This window comes from Pungitius pungitius, chromosome 16 (genome assembly GCF_949316345.1).
Source record: "Pungitius pungitius chromosome 16, fPunPun2.1, whole genome shotgun sequence".
NCBI lineage: Eukaryota > Metazoa > Chordata > Actinopteri > Perciformes > Gasterosteidae > Pungitius > Pungitius pungitius.
Genome location: NC_084915.1, coordinates 15906127 through 15924814, shown reverse-complemented (window position 1 = coordinate 15924814; position 18688 = coordinate 15906127). Strand labels below are relative to the sequence as shown.

General features: G+C 48.5%; 1 protein-coding gene across 5 annotated transcripts in view; it reads left to right on the top strand.

The window, feature by feature from the left end:
• LOC119215076 (glutamate receptor 4) overlaps window positions 1-18688 on the top strand; it is a 64690-nt gene that overhangs the window by 25812 nt on the left and 20190 nt on the right. For 4 of the 5 annotated variants that reach the window (XM_037466890.2, XM_037466888.2, XM_037466887.2 and 1 more), the window contains 7 exons: window positions 4988-5227; window positions 9461-9645; window positions 11719-11772; window positions 12420-12578; window positions 14514-14681; window positions 14812-14916; window positions 16240-16350. In XM_037466890.2, the coding sequence (XP_037322787.1) occupies window positions 4988-5227; window positions 9461-9645; window positions 11719-11772; window positions 12420-12578; window positions 14514-14681; window positions 14812-14916; window positions 16240-16350 (1022 nt within the window). Of the gene's footprint in view, window positions 1-4987; window positions 5228-9460; window positions 9646-11718; window positions 11773-12419; window positions 12579-14513; window positions 14682-14811; window positions 14917-16239; window positions 16351-17195; window positions 17317-18688 lie in introns of those variants that run through there. The other variant, XM_037466891.2, reaches the window with a different exon arrangement.

The following is an 18688-nucleotide window of genomic DNA, read 5'->3' as shown; positions in this document are numbered from 1 at the left end:
CTCTACATTGAAGGTTTCCAAAACCCTCGGCTGCCTATGCTGACGGCTGTGTTGGTCACTGATGTGTTGTCATTCCAACAAGTTGATCATGTGGATTTGTGTGAAATTCGACGGGTTTATAATCGTAAGGCTTTGCTTTGGTGACGTGTGCGTAACAGCGATCGGGGGGGGATGGATCTAAAGGAGTAACCGTGAATTAAGGAAGAGTCATGCAGGCTAATTAGGCCCATATTCACAAGTCACCATCCCTTAAACGTCATTTTTGATATTCCACAAAGGATCTGAGCGCCAAAGCCGTCGCCACAAATCCAAAGTCCAGCGGCCTGCGACTCAGGGAGCGAGAGAGAGGCTTCTGCTCTGGAACAAGTGATGAATAACGGGGGGTTTGTTCTGCGCTGCAGAGATCGATGCATCGACCGGCCAGAGGTCACGGGCAGCCATCATCAAACTGCCCTCTGCTGTGTGTGTGGGGGGGGTCCTGACGCCTGGGGGGGACCACGGGGAAAATGTGTCGCTGGCTTCAGACTTTATCTCACCATCCAGGGGGATGGGCGGGGGGGGTTAAATCTGTTGCATTGCTCCGTTGCATTGCTCCGTTGCATTGCTCCATTGCATTGCTCCGTTGCATTGCTCTGTTGCATTGCTCCGTTGCATTGCTCCATTGCATTGCTCCGTTGCATTGCTCTGTTGCATTGCTCTGTTGCATTGCTCTGTTGCATTGCTCAGTCTCAATGCTCCGTTGCATTGCTCTGTTGCATTGCTCTGTTGCATTGCTCAGTCTCAATGCTCCGTTGCATTGCTCTGTTGCATTGCTCTGGTTGCATTGCGTCACATGCTTAACGTCTGGCCCATCGATCGGAGGGTAGCTGCAGCGAGTGTGTGTGCGTGCTCTGACCTGTTTGTGCAGCGGGGTGTGAGGCCAGCGGATGCTGTTTCAGGGTCAGTGCTGGTGGGGGAGGGGGGGCAGACTAAATGGACCAGTCCAGGAGGTCGGCGTGTCCCTATAGCGGCTTCCCCTCTGCAGTCACATCGCTGCTGGGTCACACGGAGCAAACTCCTCCATGTAGCCCGACCCTTGTGACTTGGCCGGTGACACGTGTCGCGTCTCTGACGGAGGAGATATCACATTTTTTGGGGGGTTTTGACCTAAAATGTCCCGTCTTGAGTTGAATAACTTGTACAGTGAGTTCAATATTTCAAACTATCTAAATGTTTCCCATTAAAATAATTTTATTTTGTTGCATATACGTATATACAGCATTAAATGAAGTAAATGACACACCACACCAGAGGCGGCATTCTAGTACATTACATTGAAGCTAGCTTAGCCTTTATAGCACCGGCATATCTGCCGGTGCAGCTGCTTCAGTGGGGGAGAGAACTAATTCACCGACAGCAGGCACAGGGCAAGCTGTTAGCTGCTCATAGGTTCAGTGGATTCATTTTTCACTGCTGAGGTAATCTATTTTAACACAATGGATAACGCTCATCGTCTGCCAATTGGCATGTGGCGCGGCTCGGTCCTGTACTGTCCACTCCGTTAGAGCTCCTCTGGGCACAACGGTCTCATTGGCAGCTCCTGCATGTTTGGAAATGTGACATTGAAGAACCTTTCTTATGCTCAGAATTGCACCCAATGTTTACCGTGGGGCGCTTCGAATGTGATATTGTTGCATCAAAGGTGCCACATCTGAAAGGCGGCCAATCGGACAGCCGCTTCAGGAATTCAAACCTGCTGACTCTGCATTTGTTTGATGACTTGAGTTATAAAAATGTATTCCCCATTGGTTGAAATGAGTAAAGAATGACTTTTAATAATATAACAAATCTTCTCGCTGGTGCTCTTGTTTATTAATGGTCATATAGGAATATTCATAACCCTGTTAAATATTCTTTGTGATTAAGGAAGCGTAACTAAAATGGGAACTAAAACAGCAGCAGTCTTTGTTGTGGCCTTCGGAATAAAAGTCTCAACCTAATTGAAATGTTCTACTTAAGTTAAAACCGCAGAAAGGCTTTTATAACCTCGTGATAAATTCACCCGTATCTCCACTTATAACCCACGGACACTCAATTAACCGCTCAATAACAGCACATTAACTAAATACACCCCACTTGAAGTCCTGTAGATGCATTGAGGAGAAGAACAGTAAATGTATCATGGTGGTTATTGCCTTGTGGCATCTTAAAAGTTTTAATTATTATTATTATTATTGCTATCTATTCTTTCAGTTTATTAGAGAAGAAATGCAGCGATTCATCAGTTGAATTGTCTTCCATTAAAAAGCCAGTGTTTCAGAGGTTGAAATAAAATGTTATTGTTTGTAATTAAGCTGTAGTGATAATACTGTCTTTTGTTTGCCATAAATCCGTCAGTAATTAGAGACAAACACAACAGCGGGAGACAAAGTTTGAGCCACATTTTGACTTCAGGAGGCTCTTGTGCATCTTCATGTGTTCCAGGGAGAGCGCGTTTGTGGACACACCAGGATGCAGGGACGCGTGTGTGCGTGTGTGTGTGTGTGTTGTCTTCTCATCCTTCTGAGGGGACATGGCGGGTCTCTCTGGGGATTCACCAACCTTTGGACCGCTTTCTCGCTCCAGTGGATACTCTCTCTCTCTCTCTCTCGCAGGGAATCCTGGGGGCCTTTCTCCCTCCATTTGGACACCCACGTGCACCGAGGCGGCTGCATCGCCGTGGCCAACCGAGGGCAGCGTAACTGTCTTTTAACGGAGACGTTTACGCTCCCGTGTCGTGACACGTCGTGTATTTACAGTTCCAACGGGGCAGCGTTCATCATTCGTTAAGAGCCGAGTTCGCGTCCCGGGGCTGACGGATGGAGGTCCATTACTCGCTCTGCTTTTGGCTCGAGGTCGCTTCGGGATTCACACCTTCTCTTGAGAGAAAAATCTGCAACTCCTTCCAGCGGCTCGCTGTGGGTTTGTGTGTCTGCGGTTGCGGCTGCAGTGGCGCTCAGTGCGTTTTCCCTCAGAGCCAACGAGAGCAAAATCACCTAAGCCGAAAGTGAGAAGTAATGAGATGCTGAAAGGCTGCAGAGAGGGGCTCCACAAAGTCAGACCGCTCCTTGGTTTTCGGTCCGTCATAGAACGTGTAGCTGTTTTAGTGGGTCCTCGTGCTGCGGTCTTTTTTTAATGCATTCCGTCCTTAGCTTTTCTCCTCACAGCACAGGTCTGTTTAGGTGGATCAAAGACGTCCAGCTTCCCGCCCACTGCGACGCTTTGAGCCTCAAAGACCTTTCTTCTTCCCCCAGCCAAACACTGCAAGTACCTCCCTTCGATGTCTGACATGCGGCCAGAACGCTGCATTTCAGGGACTCTACCTGCACAGAAAGGAACATCAAATGTTCAGCTGTGTTTTTCATTATTGTGCATTCACCTGACACTGACCATGTATCCGTCGTTGTTCTTTTTGTCGGATTAGAACGATCGTTTTATTTCTACAAAGGCAGCGCCTCTACTTTATAGCCGATCCAGCGGAGAACCTTTCCGGGCGTCAATGTACCTGAAGGCCACCGGAAGGTCTCTGATGCGCTTGTGATGGGAGTCGCAGAGTCGAGGAGCTCCGATGTTTGATCGCATTTGTGTGATGATGTTGTATCATTTCAATATAAAAGGACCAACCATGTGGCCTTCCAGTTGGGCTTGAAAGGCCTTCTTTTCTTTTTAGATGAAGTGAAGAACACACGGGTCTCTCTCTAGTCAATTCTTTAAAGTTAAGGAAATATTGGTAGCAACATCTGCCCAGCTCGCTCCGTTTGCTGTCTTGTTGTTTGAGGAGGAAGCTACAGGCAGACTCTCTCTCTCTCTCTCTCTCTCTCTACGGCACTCCGTATGAATACAATGGCGTTGTCAGTAAAGTAGACCTTTCGCCCCCACCCTCCTCCTCCTCCTCTCATTTTCCCTTAACAACGGCAGAGCCTTGAGCTCTTGGTTCAGTTCTCCTCGTACCCAGAGGATGCTCGTTATCGTCCCTTTTTCTGCTGTTGTTTTGCATGCGAGTAAAAAAAAAAAAAGAAGAAAAAAAAAAGTGGGCAATTACGGCGCGTCGCTCGGAGACAGTCGAACCTTTTCTGTGACGAGAAGATCTCCTCGAGCAGGACAACTCGTGTAGACTTTACAAAAACACTCAAATCATCAGTTCATTTTGAATTTGGGGCCGATGAAACGGTTTTCCCTTTTGTGTTGTTTTTGAAGTTGCGGAGGTTTTGTGTTAAAAGGGGAGGGGGGGGGGGGGGGGAGAGAGGGTGTCGCCGTCTAAGTGCACGAGCCGCCTTTGAGATGACGCCGAGGCGCCTGGTTTTGATCTCTGTTTACCGCATTCGGCGGGTTCCCTTAAAAGGATTTAAAGTGGTCGTCAGAAGGGATGATGGTTTGTTACCTCTTTTTGCACGTGCGTTTGGGTGCACCTCTTTTGTCTTTTTTTCTTTCTTTTTTTTTTTAATGTGCCCAGGTGCCTTTTTTCCAATTAGATGGCCATCTCTGCTGATCAAGAGCAAACCGGAAAGAGCACACTGCCTGTGCTCCGCCATTAGTTTCCTCGCATTGATCCAATGTTTGCATCATTAAAAAAGAAAAAAACAAAACAAATCCTGTTTCTTTTGGGGATGAGCTTTTGTTGTGTGTGTTGTTGTTGTTGTTTCTTCTCTCCTACACAATGAAATCATCATCGGGTGTCAATGCGCTTAATACAAAATAAGTGAAATAATTCACAGCCTGACTTGAGAATGACAAATAAATCCACTCAGGACACAAATAGGAACATTTGAAATCTATTATAAATGCTTTAAATTATGTTTACAGGTGCACCGACCTGTTGTCTGGGCTCCCAGTCATCAAACTTTCCACTTCGGCGTCATTTGACCACTTCCACTGTCCGTTTATATCTCATAACCTTTATTTCTAAATGTTTCTAGTCTTCTCACCCCGTTAAGGATTTTTTTTTTTTTTTTCCTTCTTCTTTTTGCAGTTTGCTCCCAGTACTCCCGCGGTGTCTTCGCCATCTTCGGCCTGTACGACAAGCGCTCGGTCCACACGTTGACGTCCTTCTGCAGCGCGCTGCACATCTCCCTCATCACGCCCAGCTTCCCCACCGAAGGCGAGAGCCAGTTCACGCTGCAGCTCCGGCCGTCCATCCGGGGGGCGCTGCTGTCCCTCCTGGACCACTACGACTGGAACAAATTTGTCTTCCTGTACGACACCGACCGGGGTGAGTGATGTGTGTGTGTCTATTTAACCAAACTTTTTTTGCAAAAAATATATATTTTAAGGAAATGAGATGGCTGCATCTCTCAATCATTTAATGTATCTTTTAGAATTTAATTGGAATAAATGCCAGCAGGCAGGCGTGTTGGTGTTTATTTTCCCACATTGCTCCCTCCATGGAGGCAAAGGCAATGCCTTGAATGGATGTGCCTGTAAAATAATGGCTGTTTTTAATACACAGCGTGTCTCGGGGCCACCGAGTAATCAAGACTGCAGCCGCCGTTAGAGGTGTTGTAGATCATGTTGGACCGCTCTCTCCATTTGTCTCTCGCTCGAATCCCCTCCCGAGGACGAGGGCCGTGTATTTCTCTCATGTGTGTGTGTGTGTTTCTCTCTTTGGCTATTTTCTTTTTCCCTTTTCATTTTTTTTCTCCCCCCCCCCTTAGTCACACACCTATAGTCCTCGCCTCTGCCTCTCCCGTCACATACACACTCAATAGGTTTACTCACTCCCCCCGGTATCACATTTTCATTACAAGACGGAATGGATACGGGCTACTGCTTGGATCACATCTCCACATCTGGCTTTCATACATTTTCCAGAAGGTAGTCAGGAGGGGGGGGTTCATACATTCTCTCTCTGCTGCTGTTCAGACTGCAGTGAGTGTTTGAGCAGATTGGCTCTATAGGAGCCACAGAGGGAGGGGGGGGGGGTTGGGGTGGTATGGGGATGGCCGCCTTACAGAACGACTCATTCCGTGTCTCTCTCTTTCTCTTATCTCGGCCCGTACACGCCTGACTGGGTAGAAGTACTCCTCTCCTCCCAACAAAACCTCTTTGTGTCTGATCAGGTGCTCTTCTAAAAACACAACACAGGGTTCCTAGATGCACTGTCCTGCTTAAAATATACTTATACTTATGTTTATGTGATTATTGCAGTCCGTCCTAGTAAAGAAATGTATTGTGGGAATTTGCTCTAGCTCTGTCCGTGGTGCTGAAATCAGGCGACTGACTGGCTGATGGTTTATTTCTGTCATGCTGTGGAAGATGCTGTCTTCCTAACAGTGGGAAGCGTTTGTGAAAAAAACGTGTTCATCACTTGGGCTGAATGAAATGTACAAATGATGTTGAGTTGTAGTCACTGCACCGAAGAAATATGTATTTGCATGGACAAACCATTTAGTTGGATTTCGGTTGTTTGATAGAAATGTACTGGTTTTTCATCTTAAGCCTACAGTATGTTCCTTTAGTGTGCATTCATGTATATTTCCTACCAGCTTACTACCTAATCAGTTTAATCTCTTCTGCTGCCTAGTTTATCAAATTTCTTCACAATCCTAAAACCACAAGGCCTTCTTTCTGCAAACGCTCCGAGAAAAGCAGAGGCAGCACCACCCTTGAGGTTTTGTATTATTCCTTGTGAAGCTTTTCTACACACTCTATTCATGAAGTTATAGCGCGAGCGGGAGTGTACTGGAAGGTCTGAAGTGGCAGAAGTGGATATTTTAAAACCGTCAAATATGTCATGAGGACTTGCGTCTTTGTTGTAGGTCATGAATGCGTCTGCGCACGTCAGCATTGCCTGACTGTACACTTACTAGTGTTCTGTTTGCGCATGCGAGTGCTTTTCAGGAGGCTTTTGGGTGCAGGCTGCAGCACTTTGGCCTGAGGATTTCTTTTGCACACTGGGCCAGGCATTCATCCAGTATTGACTATAATGTGGAATCAGCCCACGCATGGCCGAGCCCAGTCAATGAGCGCCAGTCTGATTGCCTGCATCAAGGCTCCAGAGACACGACATACACTGTCGCGCTGTAGTGAGTGCTTGTCCTTTTAGCTTACCCTAATTTCAATGAAAACACACTCTCACACAGGAAAATACTATGTAAAAAGGTGAAATAATCAAGGAAATATTTTGTGGAAAACTAATTTGCATGCAAAGATAAAAAAAAAAAATGAAAATAGAACAAAATTTAATGCAAAACAAATTTTGTAGAGGAGAGGAAATAAGTTGAGGAAAGGAAATTGAAGAACTGCCAAGGGACCTAGGATGGAAGAAAGAGGAGGAGGTGAGGGGAAAGGATACCAGATGGGCAGAACCGATGAAGCAGGAAAGGAGAGAAAAGGAAGTGAGATGAGGGAATGAGATGAAAGGAAGCAAGTAGAGTGGAAAGGAAAGAAGAAAAGAAACAAGGAGGTACAATAAGAGAGGAGTAAATAAGGAAGTGTGAAAGTATACAAGAGGAGAGTAAACAATAGGAGTGGAAATTAAATAAAACAAGAGTGCTAGAAAGGAAGGAGAGGAAATAATTGGGGTGGAATAATAGAGGCCTTGAAAAAAAAAGAATGATGAAAATGAGACGAGTGGAAGCTAGAAATGAGGACACAAGCAAGGAGATTAAAAAGAGAAAAACGGAGGAAAGAAAAAAGTAGGCGAAGAAACACTGGAACAACAGAGAACAGGAAACATGTGGAGAGAAGAGATTGCATCAGATGGAGGAGGAGAGGAGCCAAGGAGGCAGTGAAGGAAAAGCAGATTGAATGGCGGTGTGTTTAGGCCACGATGAATGGCTTCTATTTAAAAGCACCGGCACTCCTTCATGGACTCTCCAAAGAGGTGAAAGGAAAGGACCGGCTCAATCGGAGAAGACACATAAACCCAGATGTGCACATCCCCCCCCCCCCCCCACCCCCCCCGTTCCCTCGACCGGCGCGCGCCAAGCCAAGAGGGCCTGGAGGCGCCGCGCCATTAATCAGCTGGTGATCAGCTGGCTCCTCGCACGCTTCGCTTGCCTCCATCCAGCGGCCACCATCGTCTGCGTGGATCAGGGAGGCTGACTTTTTCGCCAAAGGGCCGTGTAGCTTGAAACCTCAGGCTCTTTGCATAGCATTCATTTTGTGTACATCATACTGCATCTGCCCTTAAAAGATTGAATCCTGATGCCAAACCAAAAGCAGCGGTGGAGCGACACCGGGGGGGGGGGGGGGGCAAAGCATTTGTAGCTGAAAGAACTTAAACCAACGGAGCAAAGGAGCAAAGGAGCCGCATCTCTACCCGACCCTGTGGCATCCCACTCTGCACAGACTCGCTCCTTTTTTATATTGTGTTTATTTCTCAGCATGCATGCGAGCTGCGATTAGGAAGAAACGCTGTTGTATCAGATGTCGCCATCTGTCCGGCTCCTGTCCGGAACGCGCTATCCGGAGCTTTTCGTTCCCCCATCTCTCTCTGTCTCCACTCTCATTTCCTCTCTAGCGTGACTTTTATAAACATCGGCATGAAATAAAGCTCCGGAGGGCAACTGAGGACATTCTGATACACGTGGTAGCGCGCGTGTGTGTGGGTGTGTGTGTGTCGTGTCAACCAGCAGGCTCTCCTGGCACCAACATCCCTCTAATGGGGAGCGCGAGGCTGGGGAGGGGACGCATCAGGTGGGGAGGGTGCCTGCTTCCCACCGTACAGGTTAATCCTCTAATTGGGAGCAAAGGGAGACAGGCTGGCAGCCCGTGATTTTCGACCAGGAGGGGCAGTTTAAAGGGGGGACATCTGTTCCTGCCGGAGAACAGCCGCCCTCACAGCTCCCCCAGTTTCCTCCTCTGACACTCGTCTTCTTTATACACAAACCTGACAGCGAGCCCCCCCCCAGGAGTCCAGTGCCAACATCCGACTCAATAGAGGAGGCGAGCCTGTTTCCCCCAAAAGGACGAAAGGGTCTGATGGGACGGTTTCTTTTAGACCGCAAAAGAGATGTTGTGCGATACGTTGGACCACCTCACGTGGCGTCACATGTCATCCAGGAAGTAGACACCCTCCTCAGTTTGATCCGCAAACACCTGAGAGTCGTTTTACGCTCAAAAGCATTTCAAGGAGCGCTTCGTGTGCGACGTGGTCCCTATTCAGTTTCAAGTTCACACGTGTAAGTGCACGACTGCTGTTGGTTTCGTGCAATTCGACTGATTTCAAAGAACGAGCTCAGATATTTAGGACAAAAATACCACGCGTTGACTGAAGGAAAGCACGCTTGCAAAAAAAATTCCAGGGCACCATAAAGAAATACTTTCCAAAAAAGGAACGTTGGTGGGGGATCAAACACTAAACAGAGTATGTTAATGAGCATTCTTAGCTCAATAGATGGTACATAATTAACGTATCATGTTATGATCCAGTGAGTGAATGGACACCGAGAGGTTGACCCTCTCCTCTCTTTGACGCGACCTCTCCTGGCGTCCGCCGCAGGATACGCCATCCTGCAGGCCATCATGGAGAAGGCGGGACAAAACAACTGGCAGGTCAGCGCCATCTGCGTCGAGAGCTTCACCGACGCGAACTACCGGCGGCTGCTGGAGGACCTGGACCGCAGGCAGGAGAAGAAGTTCGTCATCGACCTGGAGGCGGAGCGGCTGCAGAACATGCTGGAGCAGGTGATGCCGCCGTGAGCTCGGCCAATGCAGCTCTTTAGAACAAAAAAACCCTTCCCAAATCTCAGCAGTTCGCTCATAGAGAAAGTGATTGTCTTTAGTCATTGTCAACAGTATGGAATTAAATGATCGAGGGATTCCAAGAAAATGATAACGACGCAGAGGCCAATATTTAGTGATGATGGTGAGAATAATTGTTGTACCTTTACAATTTAGAGCAATTTAGTTACTAGTACTGTACTATAAGACGAGCAAATGGTAAAATCACTAAGTTGTGCAGCGGCATGATCCCAGAAACCGAATATCTGCAAAGAACGCAAGTTAACACGTGTGTCCAATACTCCAATCCACACTTTCCTCCCTGTTTGTTTGTTTGTTTGTTTGACTGTTTTGGTGCTAATTAGAAAGTTTTGAATGTGTAAACAGTCTGTTTGGATCTCCGGTGGCATTACTTGGCAGGAGCACACTCAGAATATGATGTGTGACTCTCTCCTCCTCTTCATCCCCTCATCCCACCGTCTCTCCCCGTGGCAACTGGTGTCTCCGTAATTGTTCAATTATTCAGGAAATCTTCACTCTGACATCTGTCGTAGTTCTAACAATTTACTTTGCAGATGTGTTGTAGAGTCCGTCCCCCCCACGCAAAAAAGCAGAATTCCTGTCATTTTTAGAGCTCGTAGGATGATGCTATTTTTTTTGTTCAGGCTGCGGTGTTTCTGCCAAAGGCAGGAACAACAATTTAAGGCCTGTATTCGTTCCAACTGTCGTCCCGTTCATATTTGCATCTTGCCAAATTTCTACTGATCCAGGACCAGGATTTGAATACATAATCGGGGGCTGATTAGCAGCTAATTAAGAGCACGGTCAGTACATATCAAGGCAGATATAAGCAACCAGATGTTATTTTGAATCTCAGATCATGATGGATTCTCCTGTTTCATTTACTGATGGGAATCTCATTTACTCAAAGCCATTTTGCATGATGTGTAAGATGTAGCATAGCTGCGAAGGTGATACGCTGTGATACGACAATACGAATGGATTCATTTATTTTACTCTATTTAATCTTTATTTAACCAGGAGAGTCAGAGAGATGGAGATAGAAGAATCAGTTTTGCAAGGGTGACTTGACCTGAGCAGTCGTTCCTAGTTAAAGAAAAAAAATAATCTGCGTGATGAAGGAACAGACCGAATTTCAAAAGTCACAAGGTCAGATCTGTGCTATTTCCACAATGACACAACGTTAGCACATTAACATTAAGGCTGCATTAACATTAAGGCCAAACATGCACGACTTGTTCTGCAAGAGGAACGCACGAAGTGTACCACCTAATTATCATCTCTTACGCATTACACAATCAGCCTCACTGTGAAAGAGACGACGCCAGGTTCTCCAGGAGATCATCAAATCAGTGAATAACCAGCCAAACACACACACACACACACACACACACACACACACACACAGCGTGTGGGCAAAGAGGAATAAAACAAGAGACCCCGCGTTATTATCATTTTACGCTTGTGCACTGAGGAACATTATGGAAAAGGCTTTAGCATCAGACACGAGATTAACTGTGGAATGTTATTCATTGTGATTAAATAATTAAGGAGTTAATGGAAAAATAGATTCCGACAGAAAATGACTCATCTTCGCTCTAATCATTATTTTCCAACTCAGCGGCGCCGTCCCGCAGTGACATCGCTCGCGCTCTCACCAGATGCCAGACATCACACGTGGTCCTTTCAGCACTACCAACATTTACTGAAAAATGTGTTACGCACAATGTGTACAAGGGCTTAAGTGGCGAGATCGTGAGGACATGAACAATTCTTTAAACATACTAGTACAAGATCGGTACGAAATACACTCGCGTTGACGCGTCCGTCTTTTTGGATTCTCAATGACCATGTGACCGTTGTTCCCGTCTTCTGGGTGTGAGGCCGCGTCGAAGAGGCACAGCCTCGCACTCGCCTGTCACACGCATCATTGGGTGTGATTAACGCATGCTGCGGTGTAATCCAGTCGGATTAACGCCGCGCTCTTCTCACCCCCCCCCCCCCCCCCCCTCACAGATTGTCAGCGTTGGGAAACATGTCAAAGGCTACCATTACATCATGGCCAACCTGGTGAGGCGACTTGTTCTTTCTTCTAATAATATCTTTGTCACATCTCTCTCTCTCTTGCCATCTGCTGAATTCTCACTATGACCCGAGTCCATCTGTCAAAGCGTGGATAGTTGACACGTGCACGACCTTTGCAGAATTGTGTATCTTCTAAAGTTACAGTAGATTCCCCTCTTTGATTTATCGTTCCCTCTCTGCAGCTCAGCAGGAGAACATTTCTAAAAAAAAGACTCAAATGTTGGAAGATCTTTCTTCGAGCTTCATATTCTTTTATTGAAATGTCCTTATGACGGGATTGCTTCAGGGCCATTTTGGCAGCAGGAAAAAACCAGGGATTCAATCAGTGTTTAAATGGCCACGTGGGTATTGTTTGAAGGCAGATTTGAAGAAACAAAAGCGTATCTGTAGAAGACCTGTTGGGCCTGCATTTCCTAACCATGGAAACCATTGAGGTCCGACGCAGGCTGCTGTGATGACGGCCTCCAAGGACCATTACACGCAGTGTGATCCGGTTTGCTCTTATCGCCTTTGTGTCCACAGTAGTTAGGAGATTTCCCCAGTGCCCGTTGAGTTATTTCTTTCTCCCCGTCACCCGGATTCAGTCTTGTCCTCCCCCCCCCCCCCCCCCCCCGCCCCCGCTCCCCTTCAAGGGCTTCAAGGACATCAACCTGGAGCGCTTCATGCACGGCGGAGCCAACGTGACGGGCTTCCAGCTCGTCGACTTCAGCAACCCGATGGTCATCAAACTGATGCAACGCTGGAACAAGCTGGATCAGAGGGAGTACCCGGGCTCGGACGCCCCACCCAAGGTATGGGGGGGGGGACGGGTCTCAAAGTCAGATGAAATCTGATTGGCGATGCCACGTCTTGTTTGGATTGGGATCTGCGGCTGTAAGCTTTTAAGCGTACGGCTTTTGTAAGCCGTACGTGGAATGTATCAAGCACTCATGGCAACGTGTGTGAGGAGTAGCGGGCGGTGGTGTAAATGACATGCTACATGCTGGAGGGGGGGGGGGGGGGGGGAAGCTCCTCAATATGCAAAGCCACGGCGCTCCTGATGATTCCTCTGGAGGGACTCCGGAGTTGTTGCAACAGTGGAAAAAAAGTAGCGGACGCAGCAAAGAAAGTAATAATATATCAAGGAAAGGACGGTGCCAGATAAGACGAAAAAGGGTATGAATATATAACAGCAGCGTGGTGCCGAGGTGTGCGGACGGGGGGGGGCAGCAGCTCGCTGCTTTCTGAAGGGGAAACGAGTCAAGCAGCTCGTAGTAAGTTTGTCTGAGTGAGATGGTTCCGATTAAAAGTTTACACCACAGGGCAATATCACCCGGGGTCGGGGGGGGGTGAGTTTGTGTGTTTACTCCCACGTTGTTTCTTGATGGATCGCCCCCTCTCTCTCTCTCTCTCTCTCTCTCTCCTGAAAATCCCCTCAGACTAAATCACTCTGCTCCCCATTACGTTTGTCCACAGCGCGAGCCGCAGTCAGCCCCTTCTTTCTAATAATATATTAACCTCACCGGCGAGTTTGGGCCCACTTCCACTGACATGTTTACTCACTTAGCAAAGACAAATGTTATTTGTAGTGTTTGCAATTTGCAGGAATCTGCAGGTAGGGAACTAATGAGCCGTTGCCTTACTCTAATGAATGAGAGCAAGCTTTGGGACCCCATTTCAACTTGGTAATAACCTCTTATCTCCATCGGCACTAAGTTGCCTTGATAGTGACAACTGATTAGGACACGTTTTCCACCTGGCTTTAAATATGCCTACCTGCAAAGCAATTGTTTGCGTTATTAGTCCTCGAAGTGAGAAAGTTATTGGTGTATAGTTTACAAGGTGAGTTTGGCTTGATACCGGGCAACAAAGGACACAAACAGGATGAGGAGGGAGAAATAAAAAGGCAGACGTTGCAGATATTTCTGCTGCGTCCCTGCAGAGCGTGCATGCGCTGCCCGGTGTGTCCCTGCAGGGCCTCCGTCACCTGAGCCTCCGGATTAGGGATTAAAACCAGGGGAAAACACGTGTGAGTTGGCTCATGTCGTACGGCAAGCAGAATTAATCGACTCCCTCAAGTTCACCCCGTCCACGTTCATTTTTTTTTCTTCTTCTCCAGCAGCGGGGGGCGACGGCGTGGACTCTTTGCGAGTCCACCACCCGGGCGCCTCGGTTGCTTGTGTGCGCTGCTCTGGGCGTCTTGTCAGAGAGTAACGGGCGGGTGGGGGGGGGGATGGAGAGCCATGATGTCACAGTGAGCGGTGGGCTAATGAATAGGATCCATCCCCCCGGCCGGAGGCAAAGTTAATGAACTCCTGCTAGCCGGGATAATTAATGCCAGACTGCTACACGGCTGGACTACCCCCCCCCCCCCCCCCACCCCACATCCCCCCCCACACACCCCACCTCCGTCTTCCTGCCGTTTGTCATTCACTGAATCCATTCTGTGCCGCGCCGGAGGTGAGTTTTTTCATGAAATGTGCGGCCCTCCCGACGAAGAGAGTGATTCTTGTAGACGCAGATATTCCAGAGACAACTCAAAAATGACGGATTAAGTGGGGGCGGGGGGGGGGGGGGGGGGGGGGAGGAACGTGGTCGCTTGTCCTTTTCCATTTGCAGGAAATAACGGGCAGAGTAGAAAGGCTCCAAATTCTTCCGGGGTGCCGTTTCATCGCGCTGCAGAGTCAATTTCAAGTCAATCGGGCCTTTCTGACCCGCTTCTTCTCGTCTCCTCACCCCCCCCCCAGTACACCTCGGCGCTGACGTACGACGGCGTGATGGTGATGGCCGAGGCCTTCAGAAACCTGCGCAGGCAGAAGGTAGACATTTCCAGACGGGGGAACGCCGGCGACTGTCTGGCCAACCCGGCCGCCCCGTGGAACCAAGGCATCGACATGGAGCGCACCCTCAAGCAGGTCAGAGGTCGCAACGTCGCCCGCGACTCGCGCTTCTCAAAAGCGGGGGGGGGGCCTGCTGCCAAACGCTTTCCCTTCCCGTGGGGCGTAAAAATAAAAATCTGCCGCTCTCCATTTTCTTTGTGCGCAGGTCCGACTGCAGGGATTAACAGGTAATGTCCAGTTTGACCACTATGGCCGCCGGGTTAACTACACGATGGACGTGTTTGAACTGAAGAATAATGGACCCCGGCGGGTAAAAACATCACACCACACCGCTCACATTTGTGATTTATGGATGCATAGTCAGCAGAACTGTGTATGTGTTAACATTCTAAGGGATCAACGTAGCATGTCGGTGGGGGGTGGGGGGGGGGGTGGGGAGGGGTGAGGATGGATGTCTGTTGATGGAGTTCAGTGGAGAGAGAGAGAGAGAGCGGTTGTGCGAGTGATGGCGAGAGGATGCAATGAAATAGAGAGCAATCAAGGCGAGGTAAAGGCAGGTGTCGGGGGGGGTAGGGGTGGAGGGGGGGGGGGGGGGGGGGGCACAGAGGAGTTCCCATCAATCGAAAGCTGCTCCGGTCCTGTCAGGACACTGAGTGTGTGTGTGTGTGTGTGTTTGTGTGTGTGTCTGTCAGGTATCAGCCAATGGCAGCGCTGCGTTCCCGCCGGCTCGCCCAAACATCGCCGCTCTCTCTCTCTCGCTCTCTCTCTCTCTCTCTCTCTCTCTCGCCTTTGCCGTCAAAGCTCTTTGACTTCTACGCCATCCATCCATCACTTTGACACCGTAGTGGTTCTGCAGATATTGGATGTTTGTTAAAGATCACATATGGGGCAAGGCGGCGCCATCTTGAATAGCCGCTCCCGGTAGGCAGAGGGGGCTCGCGGGGGCCGACCGCAGCATATCACGTCTGTCAGTTCCGCTCAGTCAGTTCGTCCCTGAAGGACTTCTGTAAGACGACCGTGATGTCAGCTGAACATGAAATAGCTTTGGGAAGAGAGAAAAGAAAGAGCGAGAGAGAGAGAGAGAAGCAGCTCAGCAATGCGCTTGAAATTGGAATCTGGCACGAGGGGCGTTTCAGGCTGAGACGCCGTCTGTGGAATCTCCCAGCGTGATGAATACGTGTTTGGAAATGAGCAGATAGGGTGTTAAAAGTAACGTGTGTATTTGGAAATGTCAGTTCACAAAGATGTGTGAAAAAGCTCTAAAACAGAAGGCATTAAAATGACTAATAAGCATCTTTTGGGTTTACGGGACGGGATGTTTTTAAAATGCAGTCATAATTCATTCATCGTTCAAGTCATTAGTTGGAGAACCAATGTAATTAAACAATACCCTTGAACTCTAACTGTTATTGAAAAAATAGTTACGGTTATTCCACACTTATAATATAAGCAATATATTCTTATTACAGTGAGTAATGTTGCATTGTCTTTATCCAAATGAGGTCAAAATACATTATTATTTTTAAACCGACCACCATAATACCTTTTGCCTAGAAAAAGGGACATGCAGCACATGCAAACACACACACACACACACACACATGCACAATCTCAAGCTTTGTTTTCCCTGTAGATCGGCTACTGGAACGATGCAGACAAACTGGTGCTGATCCAGGACTCTCCTCTGCTTCCAAATGACACCTCCGGCATAGAGAACCGCACCGTGGTCGTCACCACCATCATGGTAAGAGACCGGCACGCGCCGGACAACACACACACACACACACACACACACACACATTCTGTGTAGTGCAAGACGACTTCATTATCTAGCACATGATGTTTTGGGGATATGCAGAGTCAGGGCACGTCATACATCCCTCCGACGTACTAAACTGTTTTCCTTCAGCGTCCTTTCACCCCTTTCGAATTGCACTTCAGTTTTTAAAGAATGCGCTTTTATAAGTCTGAGGACAGTGGGCCGCTCTTTGCAATTGTTCTTGGTCGATGCCGGGTTTCATTGTCGACGCAGATTTAACGTTGAGATTCGGAGAATCTACCGCAGTGAAATCAAATAAATGGGTGACAGGCTTTAGACCAGGGAGTAAGTACTTTTCCGCCATTTTGCTCGGAAAGCTCCACTTCCTTACTCGTCATAATTCATCACGTTAGAAACACCAGATTGTTCTCAAATCTCGTTTCTATAGCCAACATTTCATCACACAATAGTACAAATATCCAACTCTGAACCCATGAATTTTGCATTACACGAAGGACCTTGTGTCGTGTACTACGGCTGACTATGACTCGTGCTTTATAACATTATCAGCGAGAAGGCTGAAGGAGAATCATGCAACTGCAGAATCCACTCCAGTCACTGACATTATCTTCCATTGCGTTACACATCGCGACAACAAAAAAGTATTTTACACACGCTAGAAAGCGATGGCCTTTGCATGGCATGTGCCGCTGTGGCAGGGACTCACATTGCTGACCACGCTTACGGCAGCCAGATGTTGCAGCTGAGATGAGGAGGGAAGGAGGTGGGAATGGAGAGTCACCGCTCAGCACAATCCTCCCTCTTTTCAGCCCCTGATGAGGAACCCCATTTTAAGAAACTGAGCCCCAGTCGGACGCGAGCAGGGATATGAAAACGCCCTAAATGGAAGAGGGATGGACACGGCAACCGCCACACCCCCCCAGCCCCCCCCCCTCCTCCCTCCCTCCCTCCTGAAGGCCAAAACGAAGCCCTGAAGACTCTGAGAGAGACGAGAGAGACGCGGTTAATGGACACGCTGTTCAGACAACCGAACAAGAAACGGAGCCACTCCGAGCCGTAATGGAGCCCCTCGAGAGGAAGACGAAATGCAAATGGAAGCCCCCCACCCCAAAAAAAGGTCTTTTTTTTTAAAGCTGGTGCTTGTGGATGGACCCCCATCGAGGCTGAAGATGGGCCCCAAAGTGTCTGCTTACCAGCATTAACGAGCTCCCACTACACCTGTGTGTGTGTGTGTGTGTGTGTGTGTGTGTCACAGCTTGAACCCCGTTCCTGATTGGTGAAATTTGTACATTTCCCCCCCCCCCCCAAAAAAAAAAATTGATCCTCGGACCGTGATCCACAAAGCCAGGCGGCAGCCCGAATGTGAATATGCATCGCGTCGGACCGAGGTCCCGCCCGCCCTAAATCGTCACTTCCTCCAGCGAACCTGCTCCATGGCGCACTACATTACACACTCACGGCTTCCTGTGAGCTTCAAAAACTGCTTAGAAAGACTAATGCTCTCATAATCACCCCGCTTCACATCCATCACGCTTTTAATGCCGCATGATACCGAGCTTTAAATTACGACGGCTCCCCCCCCCCCAACCCCCCCTTCGTTTAATGCTAGTGAGACTTACGTTTGTTTAAACTTTAATGGAGCAGCTCGGCGTGGTTGAGGATCATTTTCCATGTCCGCTACGTGGCGAAGCCTCTCGTCCGCCGCCGGTCGACCTCGTTGCGGCCTGACGACGGCTCCAGAACCCATTCACAACACGCAGGGAGAGGGGGGGCAACGGTCGGATGATTGCTGCTTGTTGTTAACCCTCCGAAGCGGCCAAACCCTCACGGCTAAGCTTTGATTGGAGAGAAGAAGAAAAAAAAAACCCGAACGGCAGCAGAATGAATTCCTCATCAGCCGCCTGGTGATCTTCTTTCGTCCGGCGTCCCTGGAGGTCAGGAGGTCGCCTGCGGGCGCTTCCCCAAAGGCGAGGACGGCGGGGTGGTCCGTGGCGGATGTGCTGGCGGCACAAGGCCCGGAAACGTTGGTCGACTCGTCCGTTGCACTTTGAACCCCCGGGAAACACACTGTCCATCCAGCGGAGGGTCCGGCTGTAACTGTGTCTCTGTTGGATGTTTTAGAGGACGTTGCAAGAATCTCTTGTTTTTTTTTTTAATGCATGATCATTTGAAGAAATACTTCATCCACAAAATGACACAAAATTTGCATGTCATTTACTCACCTGTGTTACCCTGAATTCTGAAAGAATTGCAACATGCACTGTGAGTGGGGAATCCAATAAAACGGAGAAAAGCAAAAGTG